General features: G+C 35.9%; 1 protein-coding gene across 1 annotated transcript in view; it reads left to right on the forward strand.

Moving 5' to 3' along the window:
• Window positions 1–12677, forward strand: part of LOC143056230 (uncharacterized) — a 40412-nt gene extending 27735 nt beyond the window's left edge. The window contains exon 4 of the mRNA XM_076229312.1: window positions 11373–12677. Within this exon, the coding sequence (XP_076085427.1) occupies window positions 11373–12205 (833 nt within the window). The 3' untranslated portion in view covers window positions 12206–12677. The remainder of the gene's footprint in view (window positions 1–11372) is intronic.
• Window positions 12678–18155: the final 5478 nt, after the last annotated feature.

An 18155-nucleotide genomic window follows, 5' to 3' on the forward strand; every position in this document is an offset into this window, starting at 1 on the left:
GACCCGGCAAACCAACCATGATGACCGCCATGGCTAAAAATAGAACATAGGGGTAAAATGCAGTTTTTGGCTTATAACTCAAAAAACAAATCATTCAGAGCAAATCTGACGGGGTAAAATTGTTTATCAGGTCTAGATCTATCTGCCCTGAATTTTTCAGATGAATCGGACAACCCGTTGTTGGGTTGCTTCCCCTGAATTGGTAATTTTAAGGAAATTTTGCTGTTTTTGGTTATTATCTTGAATAATATTATAGATAGAGATAAACTGTAAACAGCAATAATGTTCAGCAAATTAAGATTTACAAATAAGTCAACATGACCGAAATGGTCAGTTGACCCCTTTAGGAGTTATTGCCCTTTATAGTCAATTTTTAACCATTTTTCGTAAATCCTAGTAATATTTTATAAAAATCTTCTTCTCTGAAACTACTGGGTTAAATTAAACCAAACTTGGCCACAATCATCATTCGGGTATCTAGTTTAAAAATATGTGGCGTGACCCTGCCAACCAACAAAGATGGCCGCCATGGCTAAAAATAGAACATAGGGGTAAAATTCAGTTTTTGGCTTTTCGTAAATCTTAGTAATTTTTACAAAAATCTTCCCCTCTGAAACTACTCGGCCAAATTTAACCAAACTTGGCCACAATCATCATTAGGATATACAGTTTAAAAAAATGTGTGGCGTGACCCGGCCAACTAACCAAGATGGTCGCCATGGCTAAAAATAGAACATAGGGGTAAAATTCAGTTTTTGGCTAATAACTCAAAAACCAAAGCATTTAGAGCAAATCTGACATAGGTAAAAATCTTTTACAAAAATCTTCTCCTCTGAAACTACTGGGCCAAGTTCATTATAGATAGAGATAATTGTAAGCAGCAAAAATGTTCATTAAAGTAAGATGTACAAACACATCACCATCACCAAAACACAATTTTGTCATGAATCCATCTGCTTCCTTTGTTTAATATTCACATAGACCAAGGTGAGCGACACAGGCTCTTTAGATCCTCTAGTTTTAAAGTAAGGTCAATGACATGATTTACGTGTAGAAAATTATCTTATCTGACAATGATGGGTTAGTTTTTAGTCAATGCATATATGAGCAACAGCTTTACAAAAAAAAAAATAACACACAGGGGAATAAGGATGCATTGAATCTAGTAATACTTAGGTCCAATTTTTCTGATAATGGGCCTAACGTTGCAACATTTTTTTTAAACAATTACATTAATGGTATGTAATGTTAAGTAGATTCTGATTGACAGCACAACTTGTTTTCAATAATATGTGACTAGCCACTGAACCTTGAGGGTTTATTGTTTATAGATGTGCGACTAGCCACTGAACCTTGAGGGTTTATGTGTTTATAGATGTGCGACTAGCCACTGAACCTTGAGGGTTTATTGTTTATAGATGTGTGACTAGCCACTGAACCTTGAGGGTTTATTGTTTATAGATGTGCAACTAGCCACTGAACCTTGAGGGTTTATTGTTTATAGATGTGCGACTAGCCACTGAACCTTGAGGGTTTATTGTTTATAGATGTGCGACTAGCCACTAAACCTTGAGGCTTTATTGTTTATAGATGTGCGACTAGCCACTGAACCTTGAGGGTTTATTGTTTATAGATGTGTGATTAGTCACTGAACCTTGAGAGTTTATTGTTTATAGATGTGCGACTAGCCACTGAACCTTACGGGTTTATGTGTTTATAGATGTGCGACTAGCCACTGAACCTTGAGGGTTTATTGTTTATAGATGTGCGACTAGCCACTGAACCTTGAGGGTTTATTGTTTATAGATGTGCGACTAGCCACTGAACCTTGAGGGTTTATTGTTTATAGATGTGCGACTAGCCACTAAACCTTGAGGGTTTATTGTTTATAGATGTGTGACTAGCCACTGAACCTTGAGGGAGTATTGTTTATAGATGTGCAACTAGCCACTAAACCTTGAGGGTTTATTGTTTATAGATGTGTAACTAGCCACTGAACCTTGAGGGTTTTATTGTTTATAGATGTGCAACTAGCCACTGAACCTTGAGGGTTTATTGTTTATAGATGTTCGACTAGCCACTAAACCTTGAGGCTTTATTGTTTATAGATGTGTGACTAGTCACTGAACCTTGAGGGTTTATTGTTTATAGATGTGCGACTTGCCACTGAACCTTGAGGGTTTATTGTTTATAGATGTGCGACTAGCCACTAAAGCTTGAGGGTTTATTGTTTATAGATGTGCGAATAGTTACTAAACCTTGATGGTTTATTGTTTATAGATGTGCGACTAGCCACTGAACCTTGAGGGTTTATTGTTTATAGATGTGCGACTAGCCACTGAATCTTGAGGGTTTATTGTTTATAGATGTGCGACTAGCCACTGAACCTTGGGAGTTTATTGTTTATAGATGTGTGACTAGCCACTGAACCTTGATGGTTTATTGTTTATAGATGTGCGACTAGCCACTGAACCTTGATGGTTTATTGTTTATAGATGTGTGACTAGCCACTAAACCTTGAGGGTTTATTGTTTATAGATGTGCGACTAGCCACTGAACCTTGAGGGTTTATTGTTTATAGATGTGCGACTAGCCACTGAACCTTGAGGGTTTATTGTTTATAGATGTGCGACTAGCCACTGAACCTTGAGGGTTTATTGTTTATAGATGTGCGACTAGCCACTGAACCTTGAGGGTTTATTGTTTATAGATGTGCGACTAGCCACTAAACCTTGAGGGTTTATTGTTTATAGATGTGCGACTAGCCACTGAACCTTGAGGGTTTATTGTTTATAGATGTGCGACTAGCCACTAAACCTTGAGGGTTTATTGTTTATAGATGTGCGACTAGCCACTGAACCTTGATGGTTTATTGTTTATAGATGTGCGACTAGCCACTGAACCTTGAGGCTTTATTGTTTATAGATGTGCGACTGGCCATTGAACCTTGAGGGTTTATTGTTTATAGATGTGCGACTAGCCACTGAACCTTGAGGGTTTATTGTTTATAGATGTGCGACTAGCCACTGAACCTTGAGGGTTTATTGTTTATAGATGTGCGACTAGCCACTGAACCTTGAGGGTTTATTGTTTATAGATGTGCGACTAGCCACTGAACCTTGAGGGTTTATTGTTTATAGATGTGCGACTAGCCACTGAACCTTGAGGGTTTATGTGTTTGTAGATGTGCGACTAGCCACTGAACCTTGAGGGTTTATTGTTTATAGATGTGTGACTAGCCACTGAACCTTGAGGGTTTATTGTTTATAGATGTGCGACTAGCCACTGAACCTTGAGGGTTTATTGTTTATAGATGTGCGACTAGCCACTGAACCTTGAGGGTTTATTGTTTATAGATGTGCGACTAGCCACTAAACCTTGAGGCTTTATTGTTTATAGATGTGCGACTAGCCACTGTACCTTGAGGGTTTATTGTTTATAGATGTGCGACTAGCCACTGAACCTTGAGGGTTTATTGTTTATAGATGTGTGATTAGCCACTGAACCTTGAGAGTTTATTGTTTATAGATGTGCGACTAGCCACTGAACCTTACGGGTTTATGTGTTTATAGATGTGCGACTAGCCACTGAACCTTGAGGGTTTATTGTTTATAGATGTGCGACTAGCCACTGAACCTTGAGGGTTTATTGTTTATAGATGTGCGACTAGCCACTGAACCTTGAGGGTTTATTGTTTATAGATGTGCGACTAGCCACTAAACCTTGAGGGTTTATTGTTTATAGATGTGTGACTAGCCACTGAACCTTGAGGGTGTATTGTTTATAGATGTGCGACTAGCCACTAAACCTTGAGGGTTTATTGTTTATAGATGTGTGACTAGCCACTGAACCTTGAGGGTTTATTGTTTATAGATGTGCAACTAGCCACTGAACCTTGAGGGTTTATTGTTTATAGATGTTCGACTAGCCACTAAACCTTGAGGCTTTATTGTTTATAGATGTGTGACTAGTCACTGAACCTTGAGGGTTTATTGTTTATAGATGTGCGACTAGCCACTGAACCTTGAGGGTTTATTGTTTATAGATGTCCGACTAGCCACTAAACCTTGAGGGTTTATTGTTTATAGATGTGCGAATAGTTACTGAACCTTGATGGTTTATTGTTTATAGATGTGCGACTAGCCACTGAACCTTGAGGGTTTATTGTTTATAGATGTGCAACTAGCCACTGAATCTTGAGGGTTTATTGTTTATAGATGTGCGACTAGCCACTGAACCTTGAGAGTTTATTGTTTATAGATGTGTGACTAGCCACTGAACCTTGATGGTTTATTGTTTATAGATGTGCGACTAGCCACTGAACCTTGATGGTTTATTGTTTATAGATGTGCGACTAGCCACTAAACCTTGAGGGTTTATTGTTTATAGATGTGCGACTAGCCACTGAACCTTGAGGGTTTATTGTTTATAGATGTGCGACTAGCCACTGAACCTTGAGGGTTTATTGTTTATAGATGTGCGACTAGCCACTGAACCTTGAGAGTTTATTGTTTATAGATGTGTGACTAGCCACTGAACCTTGATGGTTTATTGTTTATAGATGTGCGACTAGCCACTGAACCTTGATGGTTTATTGTTTATAGATGTGCGACTAGCCACTAAACCTTGAGGGTTTATTGTTTATAGATGTGCGACTAGCCACTGAACCTTGAGGGTTTATTGTTTATAGATGTGCGACTAGCCACTGAACCTTGAGGGTTTATTGTTTATAGATGTGCGACTAGCCACTAAACCTTGAGGGTTTATTGTTTATAGATGTGCGACTAGCCACTGAACCTTGATGGTTTATTGTTTATAGATGTGCGACTAGCCACTGAACCTTGAGGCTTTATTGTTTATAGATATGCGACTGGCCATTGAACCTTGAGGGTTTATTGTTTATAGATGTGCGACTAGCCACTGAACCTTGAGGGTTTATTGTTTATAGATGTGCGACTAGCCACTGAACCTTGAGGGTTTATTGTTTATAGATGTGCGACTAGCCACTGAACCTTGAGGGTTTATGTGTTTATAGATGTGCGACTAGCCACTGAACCTTGAGGGTTTATTGTTTATAGATGTGTGACTAGCCACTGAACCTTGAGGGTTTATTGTTTATAGATGTGCGACTAGCCTCTGAACCTTGAGGGTTTATTGTTTATAGATGTGCGACTAGCCACTGAACCTTGAGGGTTTATTGTTTATAGATGTGCGACTAGCCACTAAACCTTGAGGCTTTATTGTTTATAGATGTGCGACTAGCCACTGTACCTTGAGGGTTTATTGTTTATAGATGTGCGACTAGCCACTGAACCTTGAGGGTTTATTGTTTATAGATGTGTGATTAGCCACTGAACCTTGAGAGTTTATTGTTTATAGATGTGCGACTAGCCACTGAACCTTACGGGTTTATGTGTTTATAGATGTGCGACTAGCCACTGAACCTTGAGGGTTTATTGTTTATAGATGTGCGACTAGCCACTGAACCTTGAGGGTTTATTGTTTATAGATGTGCGACTAGCCACTGAACCTTGAGGGTTTATTGTTTATAGATGTGCGACTAGCCACTAAACCTTGGGGGTTTATTGTTTATAGATGTGTGACTAGCCACTGAACCTTGAGGGTGTATTGTTTATAGATGTGCGACTAGCCACTAAACCTTGAGGGTTTATTGTTTATAGATGTGTGACTAGCCACTGAACCTTGAGGGTTTATTGTTTATAGATGTGCAACTAGCCACTGAACCTTGAGGGTTTATTGTTTATAGATGTTCGACTAGCCACTAAACCTTGAGGCTTTATTGTTTATAGATGTGTGACTAGTCACTGAACCTTGAGGGTTTATTGTTTATAGATGTGCGACTAGCCACTGAACCTTGAGGGTTTATTGTTTATAGATGTGCGACTAGCCACTAAACCTTGAGGGTTTATTGTTTATAGATGTGCGAATAGTTACTGAACCTTGATGGTTTATTGTTTATAGATGTGCGACTAGCCACTGAACCTTTAGGGTTTATTGTTTATAGATGTGCGACTAGCCACTGAACTTTGAGGGTTTATTGTTTATAGATGTGCGACTAGCCACTGAATCTTGAGGGTTTATTGTTTATAGATGTGCGACTAGCCACTGAACCTTGAGAGTTTATTGTTTATAGATGTGTGACTAGCCACTGAACCTTGATGGTTTATTGTTTATAGATGTGCGACTAGCCACTGAACCTTGATGGTTTATTGTTTATAGATGTGCGACTAGCCACTAAACCTTGAGGGTTTATTGTTTATAGATGTGCGACTAGCCACTGAACCTTGAGGGTTTATTGTTTATAGATGTGCGACTAGCCACTGAACCTTGAGGGTTTATTGTTTATAGATGTGCGACTAGCCACTGAACCTTGAGAGTTTATTGTTTATAGATGTGTGACTAGCCACTGAACCTTGATGGTTTATTGTTTATAGATGTGCGACTAGCCACTGAACCTTGATGGTTTATTGTTTATAGATGTGCGACTAGCCACTAAACCTTGAGGGTTTATTGTTTATAGATGTGCGACTAGCCACTGAACCTTGAGGGTTTATTGTTTATAGATGTGCGACTAGCCACTGAACCTTGAGGGTTTATTGTTTATAGATGTGCGACTAGCCACTGAACCTTGAGGGTTTATTGTTTATAGATGTGCGACTAGCCACTGAACCTTGAGGGTTTATTGTTTATAGATGTGCGACTAGCCACTAAACCTTGAGGGTTTATTGTTTATAGATGTGCGACTAGCCACTGAACCTTGAGGGTTTATTGTTTATAGATGTGCGACTAGCCACTAAACCTTGAGGGTTTATTGTTTATAGATGTGCGACTAGCCACTGAACCTTGATGGTTTATTGTTTATAGATGTGCGACTAGCCACTGAACCTTGAGGCTTTATTGTTTATAGATATGCGACTGGCCATTGAACCTTGAGGGTTTATTGTTTATAGATGTGCGACTAGCCACTGAACCTTGAGGGTTTATTGTTTATAGATGTGTGACTAGCCACTGTACCTTGAGGGTTTATTGTTTATAGATGTGCGACTAGCCACTAAACCTTGAGGGTTTATTGTTTATAGATGTGCGACTAGCCACTGAACCTTGAGAGTTTATTGTTTATAGATGTGCGACTAGCCACTAAACCTTGAGGCTTTATTGTTTATATATGTGAGACTAGCCACTAAACCTTGAGGGTTTATTGTTTATAGATGTGCGACTAGCCACTGAGCCTTGATGGTTTATTGTTTATAGATGTGCGACTAGCCACTGAACCTTGAGGGTTTATTGTTTATAGATGTGCGACTAGCCACTGAACCTTGATGGTTTATTGTTTATAGATGTGCGACTAGCCACTAAACCTTGAGGTTTATTGTTTATAGATGTGCGACTAGCCACTGAACCTTGAGGGTTTATTGTTTATAGATGTGCGACTAGCCACTGAACCTTGAGGGTTTATTGTTTATAGATGTGCGACTAGCCACTGAACCTTGAGGGTTTATTGTTTATAGATGTGCGACTAGTCACTGAACCTTGAGGGTTTATTGTTTATTTATGTAGATGAATGAAAACACAACGGAATGCCTTAAAATACAAACTCACGGTTCATTCAGTGCTTAAACATTCCATCGAATGCCCATGACTGTTGAAATGCGTAGTAGAAAAATATTTTGAAGTAACTCTGAAAGTAAATGGTCATATTTAAAGTCTAAATATAGATAAATTGTCTGAATATAAATAAATTGTTTAAATTTATAAAATAATTCCCAAATTGTATGCAACTCAGATTACACATTTATTTTTCAAACTATTCAATAAATAAACATTTTATCGTTTAATTCCGAAAAAAAACCCACCTAAACAATTATTGTGTATAAACCTCAAAGATCACAAATGATTGAATTTGATCGTTTGAAATCCACAAAATCTTTTAGAAACAACCTTAGAACAAAGGACATTTTTTATTTTCTCCTCTTCCCTATGAAATGCCCCTATCAGCAGACGCTAAATTCAACGTACTATATGTGTGCTAATGTAATTATCTGTTAGCATTAGCTTGTACTAAGATTGATGTTTAGATCATATGTTCTAGAATGTTGCTGTTTGTATTTCATATCAATCAATAACTTAGCTTTCTTTATGGATGGTACATGTTAGAGAGGCTTGTTCTGTCGACGCGCCATTTATATAAATCTTATCGGGAACAGAGTGTTCCCAATGCAGATAAACGAATAGCATCTTTTGTTTTTGAACTTGCAAGCACATAACTGTTAAATATTCTTTCGTAAATATTGCAATACGATTAACACCAATGACAAATATCAATATAAAAAAAATACATAAGGATCATCTTTTTTTCTATCATGAATAAACAGGTTGAGTAAAAATCATTGAGACAGCAATTCTACGCAAAAAATAAACCAAAACATACATGTATTGAGGTCATAATACAGTTTTTATTAATATCATCCCGTTCACCACTATTACATGATTTACCTTAAGTATGTATTAATTTGTTCTCCTCCTTGACATGCATTAAATATTTGCCACTGGACGTAAAGAAACCAGCAATCAATCAATCTTAAATTGAAGAAAGTGTGATCGCAATATATTCCAAAATAACAGAAATACATATGGCCTCAACAGTTCAGATACTCGTTCGTGTAGAGAACGCATTTAAGCCAATTTTTTGAAAAAAAAATATACGATTCAATATGTTGCTTTTATTTGTATTTAAGTAATTTAATTATTGTTTGACTATATACACCAGCGACATATATCATTTGAATGGTGTAAACATAATGGGACATACAAACAGCAGAAATTGAATTTGGAATTGTATGCTTTTATAGCATTATTAATTGTTATTGAATAAATGGTAACATGGAAATATTATGCACAATGTACAATAAAGAGTACGGAAAATAAGTGCTTCACTAAACGTTTTGGAGAAAGAGATGAAGAAAATTGTGCAGAACAGAAATTTAAGTTTCTGAATAATATGGTTTGTTCTCATGTTTAATCGAAATAGCTTCAAACGATATTCTATATTTTATTTTTTAAAGCATCCGGACTCGAAATAAAATCGTGCGTCCCAATACAAAGTTCGACTTAAGGTAGAGGTCAGAGGTCAGAAGTGTAGCCTTGCAACATGCCAAATACGAATCCCTCAAAGAGTTGTTGAAAAAGAGAGGCGACAGATACCAAATGGACATTCCGTGTCATTTGATCTCTTGTGAAGAGTTGTCTAATTGACAATCATACTACATCTTCTTTATAATATTCAACTCATTAGTCAACAATAACCTGACAACGCCATGGCAAGACATTTAAGACAAACTATAGCATACAAAACACATAATATATAACTAAAGACTAAGCAACACGAAGCCCAACAAAACCTGGGGTTATTTCATTTGCTTTGAAACGGTAAGCAGATCCTGAAAGGGTTTTTTCCAAACCAAACAGAACGTGACCCTCACATACCAAGATATAAGATTTACCATTCCGACTGAACGGGGCTGCGTAGTTAAACATCCCACACAGCCTTTGGTAAAGGTGTAACTCCATAAGCACGTTGGTGTAAGGGTAAATCTACAGAAAGCGTGTTAATACCCTACACGATCTGACGTAGATGCTCATTTATACATCCCAAAGCGCTAACTGAAGCGTCTTGAGGCGATACCTCACCTCCAGACGGAGACATTTGTACCGATTATTAAATCCCAGTAAAGGAGCTCATGCCGTGCAAAACTTGCTCCACGTAAGATGTTTTCGTTACCGGAAGACATCATGTAGTAAGGTGGTCATAATTAAAATAATTTATTTTCCCCTTTATCAAAAATAGTTACTGAATATTTGACGAAACTAAAGGTTTGGACACCACAAATCTCAGAGAAAGCCTTTTGAAATGTAATCTTTAAGTATTAGTTGTTTTATTTCAAAAGCGAGGTACAACAAATCAGAAAACTCTATTTAGCATGGTATGTTGATGATTATTCAATACCGTTTTCAAGTTATAAACACGTTCCGAGTTATACCCTTTGTAACGTTATATGCGCAAGCGGGGGCTTCATCTGTATACCATGGTGGCATACTCCATTTATTTACATCTTAATTTGATTATTAGGGAAAACCACATATATATAGATGTCTAAGCGAATGTTCAGTGGTTGTCGTTTGTTGATGTGGTTCATAAGTGTTTCTCGTTTTTTGTATAGATAAGACCGTTGGTTTTCCTGTTTGAATGGTTTTAAACAAGTCATTTTAAGGGTCTTGTATAGCTTGCTGTTCGGCGTGAGCCGAGGCTCCTTGTTGAAGGCCGTACTTTGACCTATATTGGTTTACTTTTACAAATAGTGACTTGGATTTAGAGTTGACACTCATACAACATCTTTTTATATCTATATGTTTACAATCAGGTGAAATTGCACATTCCAGCAACACGTCTGAGTATACCTTCGTATAAAAAGAGCCCTCAAGGGTGACTAGGGAATATATTTTTTGTCACATCTGATGTCTTCCGATTGACAGTAAAACCCTTGACTAAGCGGAGCGTTCGTTTAAATGTATGGGATGTACAAGTACACTGCCACGTCCGGTGAGAATGGGGACATTCAATCTAATACTCGTGTTAATAGAGTGCCATGCTCTCTGCTGGTTAAGAACCCTTGCAACAACTCTGCGAGGGGTTCGTAGATGGCATTTTACAAGGTATTTCTGTCCCTATTCAATTAACCCCCATTTTTTAGTGGCAGTCTTAATTTCTCCGACCTTCATCCAGTACGGCCTCCATTACATAATCTACTAACCAATGTAGTATTTATTATTATCTGTTCTCTTTCTGAACATGCATGAAATATTTGCCACTGGACGTTAAGCGACCAACAATCACTCGTAAAGAAATAGCACACCCTTTTCTGTCCGCGGTTAGGGGTTGCGACAAAGGAATCATATAGACAGTTTTTCTTTTATCTTGCACATAATTTAAAATGGGTAGGCCAACAAATTCACAGATATGTTATACCACTGCATTGGTATGCCAAGTACAATACTACATGTATGATGTACACATATATGTTTTTCTATTTCTGTCATTTATAAACTTTTTCAATTTCCTTTTACTATATGATGTCGTTGAATCAAGCTCAGCTTGATGTGTCAATAGTGAAAGTAACACTCAATTAAATAGTTAACATCTGAGACAAAATGTGAAAAATTAAATATAACATATATAGTGTACAAAGCATAAGAAATGTTACAACATTCAATTCCTTTTAGCGATAAACTGCATTATAGATTAAGCAATCGATTGTTGTTATAATCAATTCAATATACTTCATTATTTATTTCAGAAAATGAACCAATTAAAGAAGAAATATTCACTCAGGATCAAGCATCTGTCAAAAACAACCTTCCTGTTTCTGTCACTTTACGTAAACAGATAAATATAAAGATGTCAGAGAATGAAATTCAGATCATTTATAGTTGTATACAAACAGGCAATACATTAGTGTTTACTGAGTGTCATAATTACCGACTTATTATTTGTAATTCAGACGGTACTGATATCCATCACATTTCTCTGTCCTATGAACCATTTTATATAACAGTGATAGATAGTAATACTGTAGCAGTATCCTGTACATATGACAATACCATACTGATAATAAATATATCTACACGTTCTATCACCAGTACAATCAACAACAGTGGTCGCTGCCTCGGAATATCATATAATGATAATAACCTGTACGTTGTTATCAATTGGAGAATAATACTTGTAATGGACCTGACAGGTAAAGTAATACGTACTATACCTTTACCTACAGACTATATCGTCGACATTACAGTAGACAGAGACAGGTTGGTTTGTATAGACTTTACATCAATATACTGCTGCTCGTTAGATGGAAAGTTAATGTGGAAGTTTGAAAAGGATAAATTTCAAGAATTAAATCGTGTAACAACAGATAATGAGGGGAATGTATATGTAACTGATGAGAGGACACACACTGTAATAGTTGTATCCGATGATGGTCAACAGCATAGAGAACTTCTTACTGAATCAGGTGGATTGTATGAGCCGTGGGGAATTTATTTTGACAAAAAAGAAAATGTTCTTCTTGTTTGTAACGAAACAGACGGAAATGCATTTCTTTTTGACGTGATAAAGAAATTAACATAAATAAACATAAATAATTCTATCAGACAATGAGTTGATTCAAACTCGGATCTATTTGTGCATTTAGTCATTCAAATATTTTGTATCAAATTTTGTTTTCTTTACTATCAATCTAACTTAAATGAATATTCATTTTATGTACAGAAAAACAAAATTAACACATTTGTTATGTACATGTTTTTTGGTAAACTAACACTTTTATTTCATGTGTGACAAAAGGGTAACTTGATATGGAAATTTAATGAAATATTACAGAGACGTGTTGTTTAATTGATTAACACTACTTGATGTTTGATAGTTGAAGACAAAAAAACATGATTAAAAACATATTTCATGATATCTTTTTAAACCATATATCACTAGTTTAAGAGGAAATATTAATATTAATCATATATATGTCCTCAATAATTTTTTTATTCGAAACATATACGGATGTAATAGTTGTAAACAAATTTGAAATAAATTACACATCGTATTATGTCGTTGGGTTGCTGTATATTGGGCGATAAACGCTTTAATTTCATCTGTGACAACAAATCAATTTTATAATAAATTTAGAGAAATATTACAAAGACATAATGTTCTTTGATTTACATCCACTTTCTGTTTCAGTGAAAACCATGACTCAAGATAGACTTCATCATATCCTTGAAAACTTTTTAAAGAATTTAAGTCATATGTGTCTCCTTACTAATTTGTCGGATGTGTAGTTTGCAAATTAAAATCAGAGCAAATTCTCATTTTTCTCGTCGGGTTGCTTGTCTTATGGACTGGTACTTCTTTTTTCTTTCATTTGTGTGGATGGGGTTCTTCATTTTTTTTATTCGTTATACTGTTTGTTCATTATTTTCTATTCTTTATCATGGTTTATATTGTAGCACCTCATTATTCCCTATTTGTTTGTAAAAAATGCGTGGCTCTGTACTTAAACATCCTGTCATTGTGTTATTGTTCTTTCACATTGTTGACTGCTTTGTCGGACAGTACAAACACAATCTGCTTTGAAAGTTCTTGAAAATAAAGAAGAAAATGTGGTATAAATGCTAATGAAACAACTCTCAACAAGAGACAAAATGACACATATATTAACAACTATAGGTCGCCGTGTGGCCTTCAACAATGAGCAAAGCAGATACCGCATAATTAGCTATAAAAGGCCATGCTATGAAAAACGTAAAACAATTTAAATGAGAAAATAAGCGGCCTAATTTATGTACAAAAAAGGAACGAAAAGCAAATATGTAACAACACATCAACAAACGACAACCACTGAATTACAGGCTCCTGACTTGTTAATACAGAATTTGGCGGGGTTAAACATGTTAGCCGAATCCCCTAACCTGGGATAGTGGTGTAACAGTACAACATAAGAACGAACGATAATAAACTGTTATCACAGAAATATGTCTCGCCTTTCTGTAATTTTGATTATGCAAATTTTAACAGTTTAAAGTCAATGAAACATGATGAGGAAAGGGGGGGGGGGGGGGGGGCTATATAATCACTATGGAAACAAACCTTGCAAATGGCAATAAATTTGCATTCCAAATATCATTGAATTAACAAGTTAACATATTAAGCAGTTTATCTTAAACTAATCCAATCACAAACTAATACATCTAAACTATAAAGCAAATGTTTCAAAGTCAATAGACCATGAATGAGGGGGCGGAACTAATAAAATAACCTTAGTGAGAACGCTCACATACCCCACGTCCCCACATTGTCATTGGAGAAATGAAATAAGTGTAAGAAAAAAAAATTGTACAAGAAAAAAATATTGAAAAATAATTTCCTGTCAATATGCACATCTACAAAGTATGTCCTTATTATCTATAAAATTTCATGAAATTCTGTTGTGTGGTTTCAGAGGAGTTTAGATGACAAACTGTTGCAGAAGTAAATTGAAGCAAATAAGTTCAAAGGGGCGTAACTCCTAGAAAAAAAATGAATCGTCGTTTCCTGTCGATATGCACATCTACGTAGTATGACCTTATTATCTAAAAAGTTTCATGAAAGTCTGTTGTGTGGTTTCAGAGAAGTTGCGATGACAAAACTGTTGCAGTATTACATTGAAGCAAATAAGTTCAAAGGGGCGTAACTCCTAGGCCAAGTTCGGATGGAACTAGAGTTCCATGTGAACGGTAAATAATTTTGAAGAGTAAGGTCTCTAGATTACCGGAAGTACAAGGCCCCTACTCTGAATATGTTTACATTCAAATTTGATTGGATTGACGTCATAACATCCGGGATATCGAGTCGATCTCTAGGAACCCTGCCTCGAGTGTTCATGGCGGAAAAGCTTTATCCAATTATAACAGGTGTTATATATGACCATGTCAATTCAATCTACTCTAGATATCCATCCGAACTTGGCCTAGAAAAAAATTGAATCGTAATTTCCTGTCGATATGCACAACTACATGAAATGTCCTTTTCATCTAAAAAGGTTTCGTGAAATTCTGTTGTGTGGTTCAAGAGAAGTTTCGATGACAAGAAACAGGACTGACGGATGGACGGACTGACGGACGGGTCAAAAACATTATACCCTGCGCAACTTTGTTGCGTGGCGTATAATTATTATTCGTAGAAATGAGATGTGCTAATGCATATACAACTGAATAGCAATAAACATTGGCCTTCTACCAATAGTGACCTTGAGCTGAGCTAATCACAAACTAATACATGTAAACTAAGAATTTTTTTTAAAGGTCAACATACCATAACAAATGCGAAGACAAATAATATCAATTGAAACAAGATATGACAATGTTTATCCAACTGTATACTAAGTCATACTAATATAATTGACCTACCACTATAGTGCTTCCCCATAGACTGACCTAATCACAAACTAATATACATTAGGCGAGTGTAATATTTGAAAAAGACGTCTAGTTAAGGACTTTAATGCACCCACCTAACACACGGCTAATTTTTTTTTTAAATGAAAGAATAATGATTAAACTTTGATTTTTGCCCGGTCGTCACAAAATCTTACGGTGCAGTTTTTGTAAAATTGACGTTTATTTCAGAAATTAGTTGAAAATTATAAAAAAATACGACATGTTTTCAAGCAAAGGAAATTAGTCGTATCTCTTCTTTTAGACAGAATAATTACGTGAATTAGATTCTTAAAAGAATGAAAAACAATATTTACAACTGTAAGTCCGCATGCATTTGCATTCCTTCTAAATATTTGACATTTTGTACGAAAATTTTCATAATCCCGACCTTTTCGGATCTACAATTAATTTTTTATTAAATGTTTTTGCACTCTATCCGTTTTAGAACACACCAAATTACTCATCAGTTATCGTTTTGTTCATTCAAGATCAAGACTTTATCTCAACATTTCTTAAAATCACGAATTTCTGTAATTTTATGAGGTGGGTAAAATCACTATAATTTCCGGAATCCCTTATCTATTTCGTTATCGTTTTTTACTGAATATATAAGTCGATTTCCGTGTACTTAAAAGTGCTATTAGGGTACGATAAATCATATTTAAACGGTTCTATTTCTATCTTTAACTTCAGTGTAGCTTAAATAGATATAAAATCGTCCGAAATAAAGATCAAATCAAAGTAAAACATAGTTTTGAGTTCTGTAGAACACCCCTTTCTAAATAAGGAATCGTATCGGAAAATTGTAGAAAATATTCCGAGTCGAGTCAAATTTTCAGTCCAGTTCACAATGAAGCCCTTCCTTTGCTAAAAAGCAAAAAAACTATCCATTTATTGACACAGATGCATAGTCTGTCATGTGTTTACTACATAGAAACTATGTAGTTAAACACTTAAATGAAGATACAGTTGTATTGCCGTAGTGAGAAAACGAAAAGATGAAGTTTACAGAAGACCGGTCGATGAATATGAAGAAAATGAAAACATCCCATCTGAAAATACAAAATATCATAAGAGTTGCTTTAAATATTTCAAAAGTAAGCACAACCTATCATCTTCTGTTTTGTCTGTACAAAGACTTTGTACTACATGTACCAATTCTACCGACCAGTCTCTTCTCATATATCAACGAGGACAGTAGATCTACAACTCATTCTGATTTGTCTGTTTGTATATTTTGCAAATATATAAAGCCTATAAGCAAGTTACACAACTTCATAAAGTAACCTCTGAGGAGCAAACTCAAGCTGTTTTGAGTGTTACTACATAGATCTCCTACAATGATCTGATTTACAAAATAACTCATGATAATTTTCCTATTAAATCTTTATACCATCGAGCTTGCATCGCTAAATATTTGCTACAAAATTTGAAATCAGAAATTAAAGAGCTATTTAGTTCTGAACATAAAACAGCTTTTACTAACATTTCGACGATTAAAGATGACGTGCCTGTACACAGGGAAGTATTCTGGTTAACAACTTTAATAAATTGATCAGTTAACCGGGCTTAATTTCTGCCCGAGGATCGCCGCCGAGAAAACTACACAACATATTACCAGCTTCAACAAAAACTAAAAAACCATGGTCAATTTATAGTTACATGTTTACAGCTTCAACAAGGCCAAGGTGCATCCAATATTGTATACAGTAGCACTATAATTTTGTCTTATGCCGTAATGACGGAAAATTACCCGTTTAAAATGACTGTGATATACGGTCTGTCAAATTTAAAGATCTGAGCAGTGACTGCGAAACTGGTTGCAAGCACTTAGTGCAGCTACTTTACGGAAGCAGATATAGGTTAAAGTTGAAATCCAATCAGATGAATATCCATTATCTAAAAACATTTCACTGGATTATTCAATTGAAATTATGCCACCTGCTTTAAAAACATTTCTGTGTTGTCTTTTGGATGATGGCACATCTGCGGCAGTTAATAAAGCGTACGATATTTCTATTGACAAAGTTCTTAGATGTATGGCTTTAGTAGAATGTATATTATCTATAAATATTTTTTTTACTCTTTTTCATTTAGGTTTATCACTACAAATGCACCGTATTTATGGACACACCTTTGATAAATATTAACAAGATTGACTGATCAGGAGATTAGAAACAATGAAAATGGGGCATACATTCTACATGGCATTATTTTTCTCAGTCTGGGGGTTAAAATTTTATCCAAGACAATGTCGACCTAACTACAGAAACAATAAAACATCTCCGTATGACTTCGGTATGATGTCATCCAACTTTCTACAAAATTTGATCTGTTCGCGCATTGGTATAGGTATAGGGGGAGGGTTGAGATTTCCAAAAACATGTTTAACCCCGCCGCAATTTTGCGCCTGTCCCAAGTCAAGTCATCTGGCCTTTCTTAGTTTTGTATGATTTTTTATTTTAACTTCTTGAGTATATTTCGAAGCTTAGTATGACGTCCATTATCATTTCAAACTAGTACATTTTTGTTTAGGGGCCAGTTGAAGAACGCCTCCGGGTTTGGGAGTTTCTTGCTGCATTGACGACCCATTGGTGGTTTTTGGCCGTTGCCTGCTTTTTAGCGGGTTGGTGTCTCTTTGACAAATCCCTCATGTTCATATCAAATTTTTAATTCAATCTGTATATAGTAGATCTTGTGTCCGCTTTGAGCAAAACCTCTGCTGTACTGATATATGACCATGCCAAGGAAGTTGTCTTTTTATGGATATGTTGACCGATAAGAATGATGAGATTACAAGTTAAAATGAAGCTATAATATTTCGATATCGCAATATTCCGACACCTAAATGGTCCAACATCCTATTGGTCCGACGTTTCGATCGTTTAGGTTATACGCTAACGGGATTTTAACATTAAAAGCAAAAAAAAAAGGTTCAATATTAGGATAGCCTTGTCCTCCGTTTGAAGCGGTGAAACAAGATTAAAAAAAGTAATGCTTAGTGCCAAAGTAGCCGAACGTCATCACTAGGGTAATTTAAAAAGAATACAAACTACTTTGTCAAGTGTTGTTTGATTAATTATATATCTCAAGATACACGGCGGCCG

Source organism: Mytilus galloprovincialis, chromosome 13, assembly GCF_965363235.1.
Source record: "Mytilus galloprovincialis chromosome 13, xbMytGall1.hap1.1, whole genome shotgun sequence".
Taxonomy (NCBI): domain Eukaryota; kingdom Metazoa; phylum Mollusca; class Bivalvia; order Mytilida; family Mytilidae; genus Mytilus; species Mytilus galloprovincialis.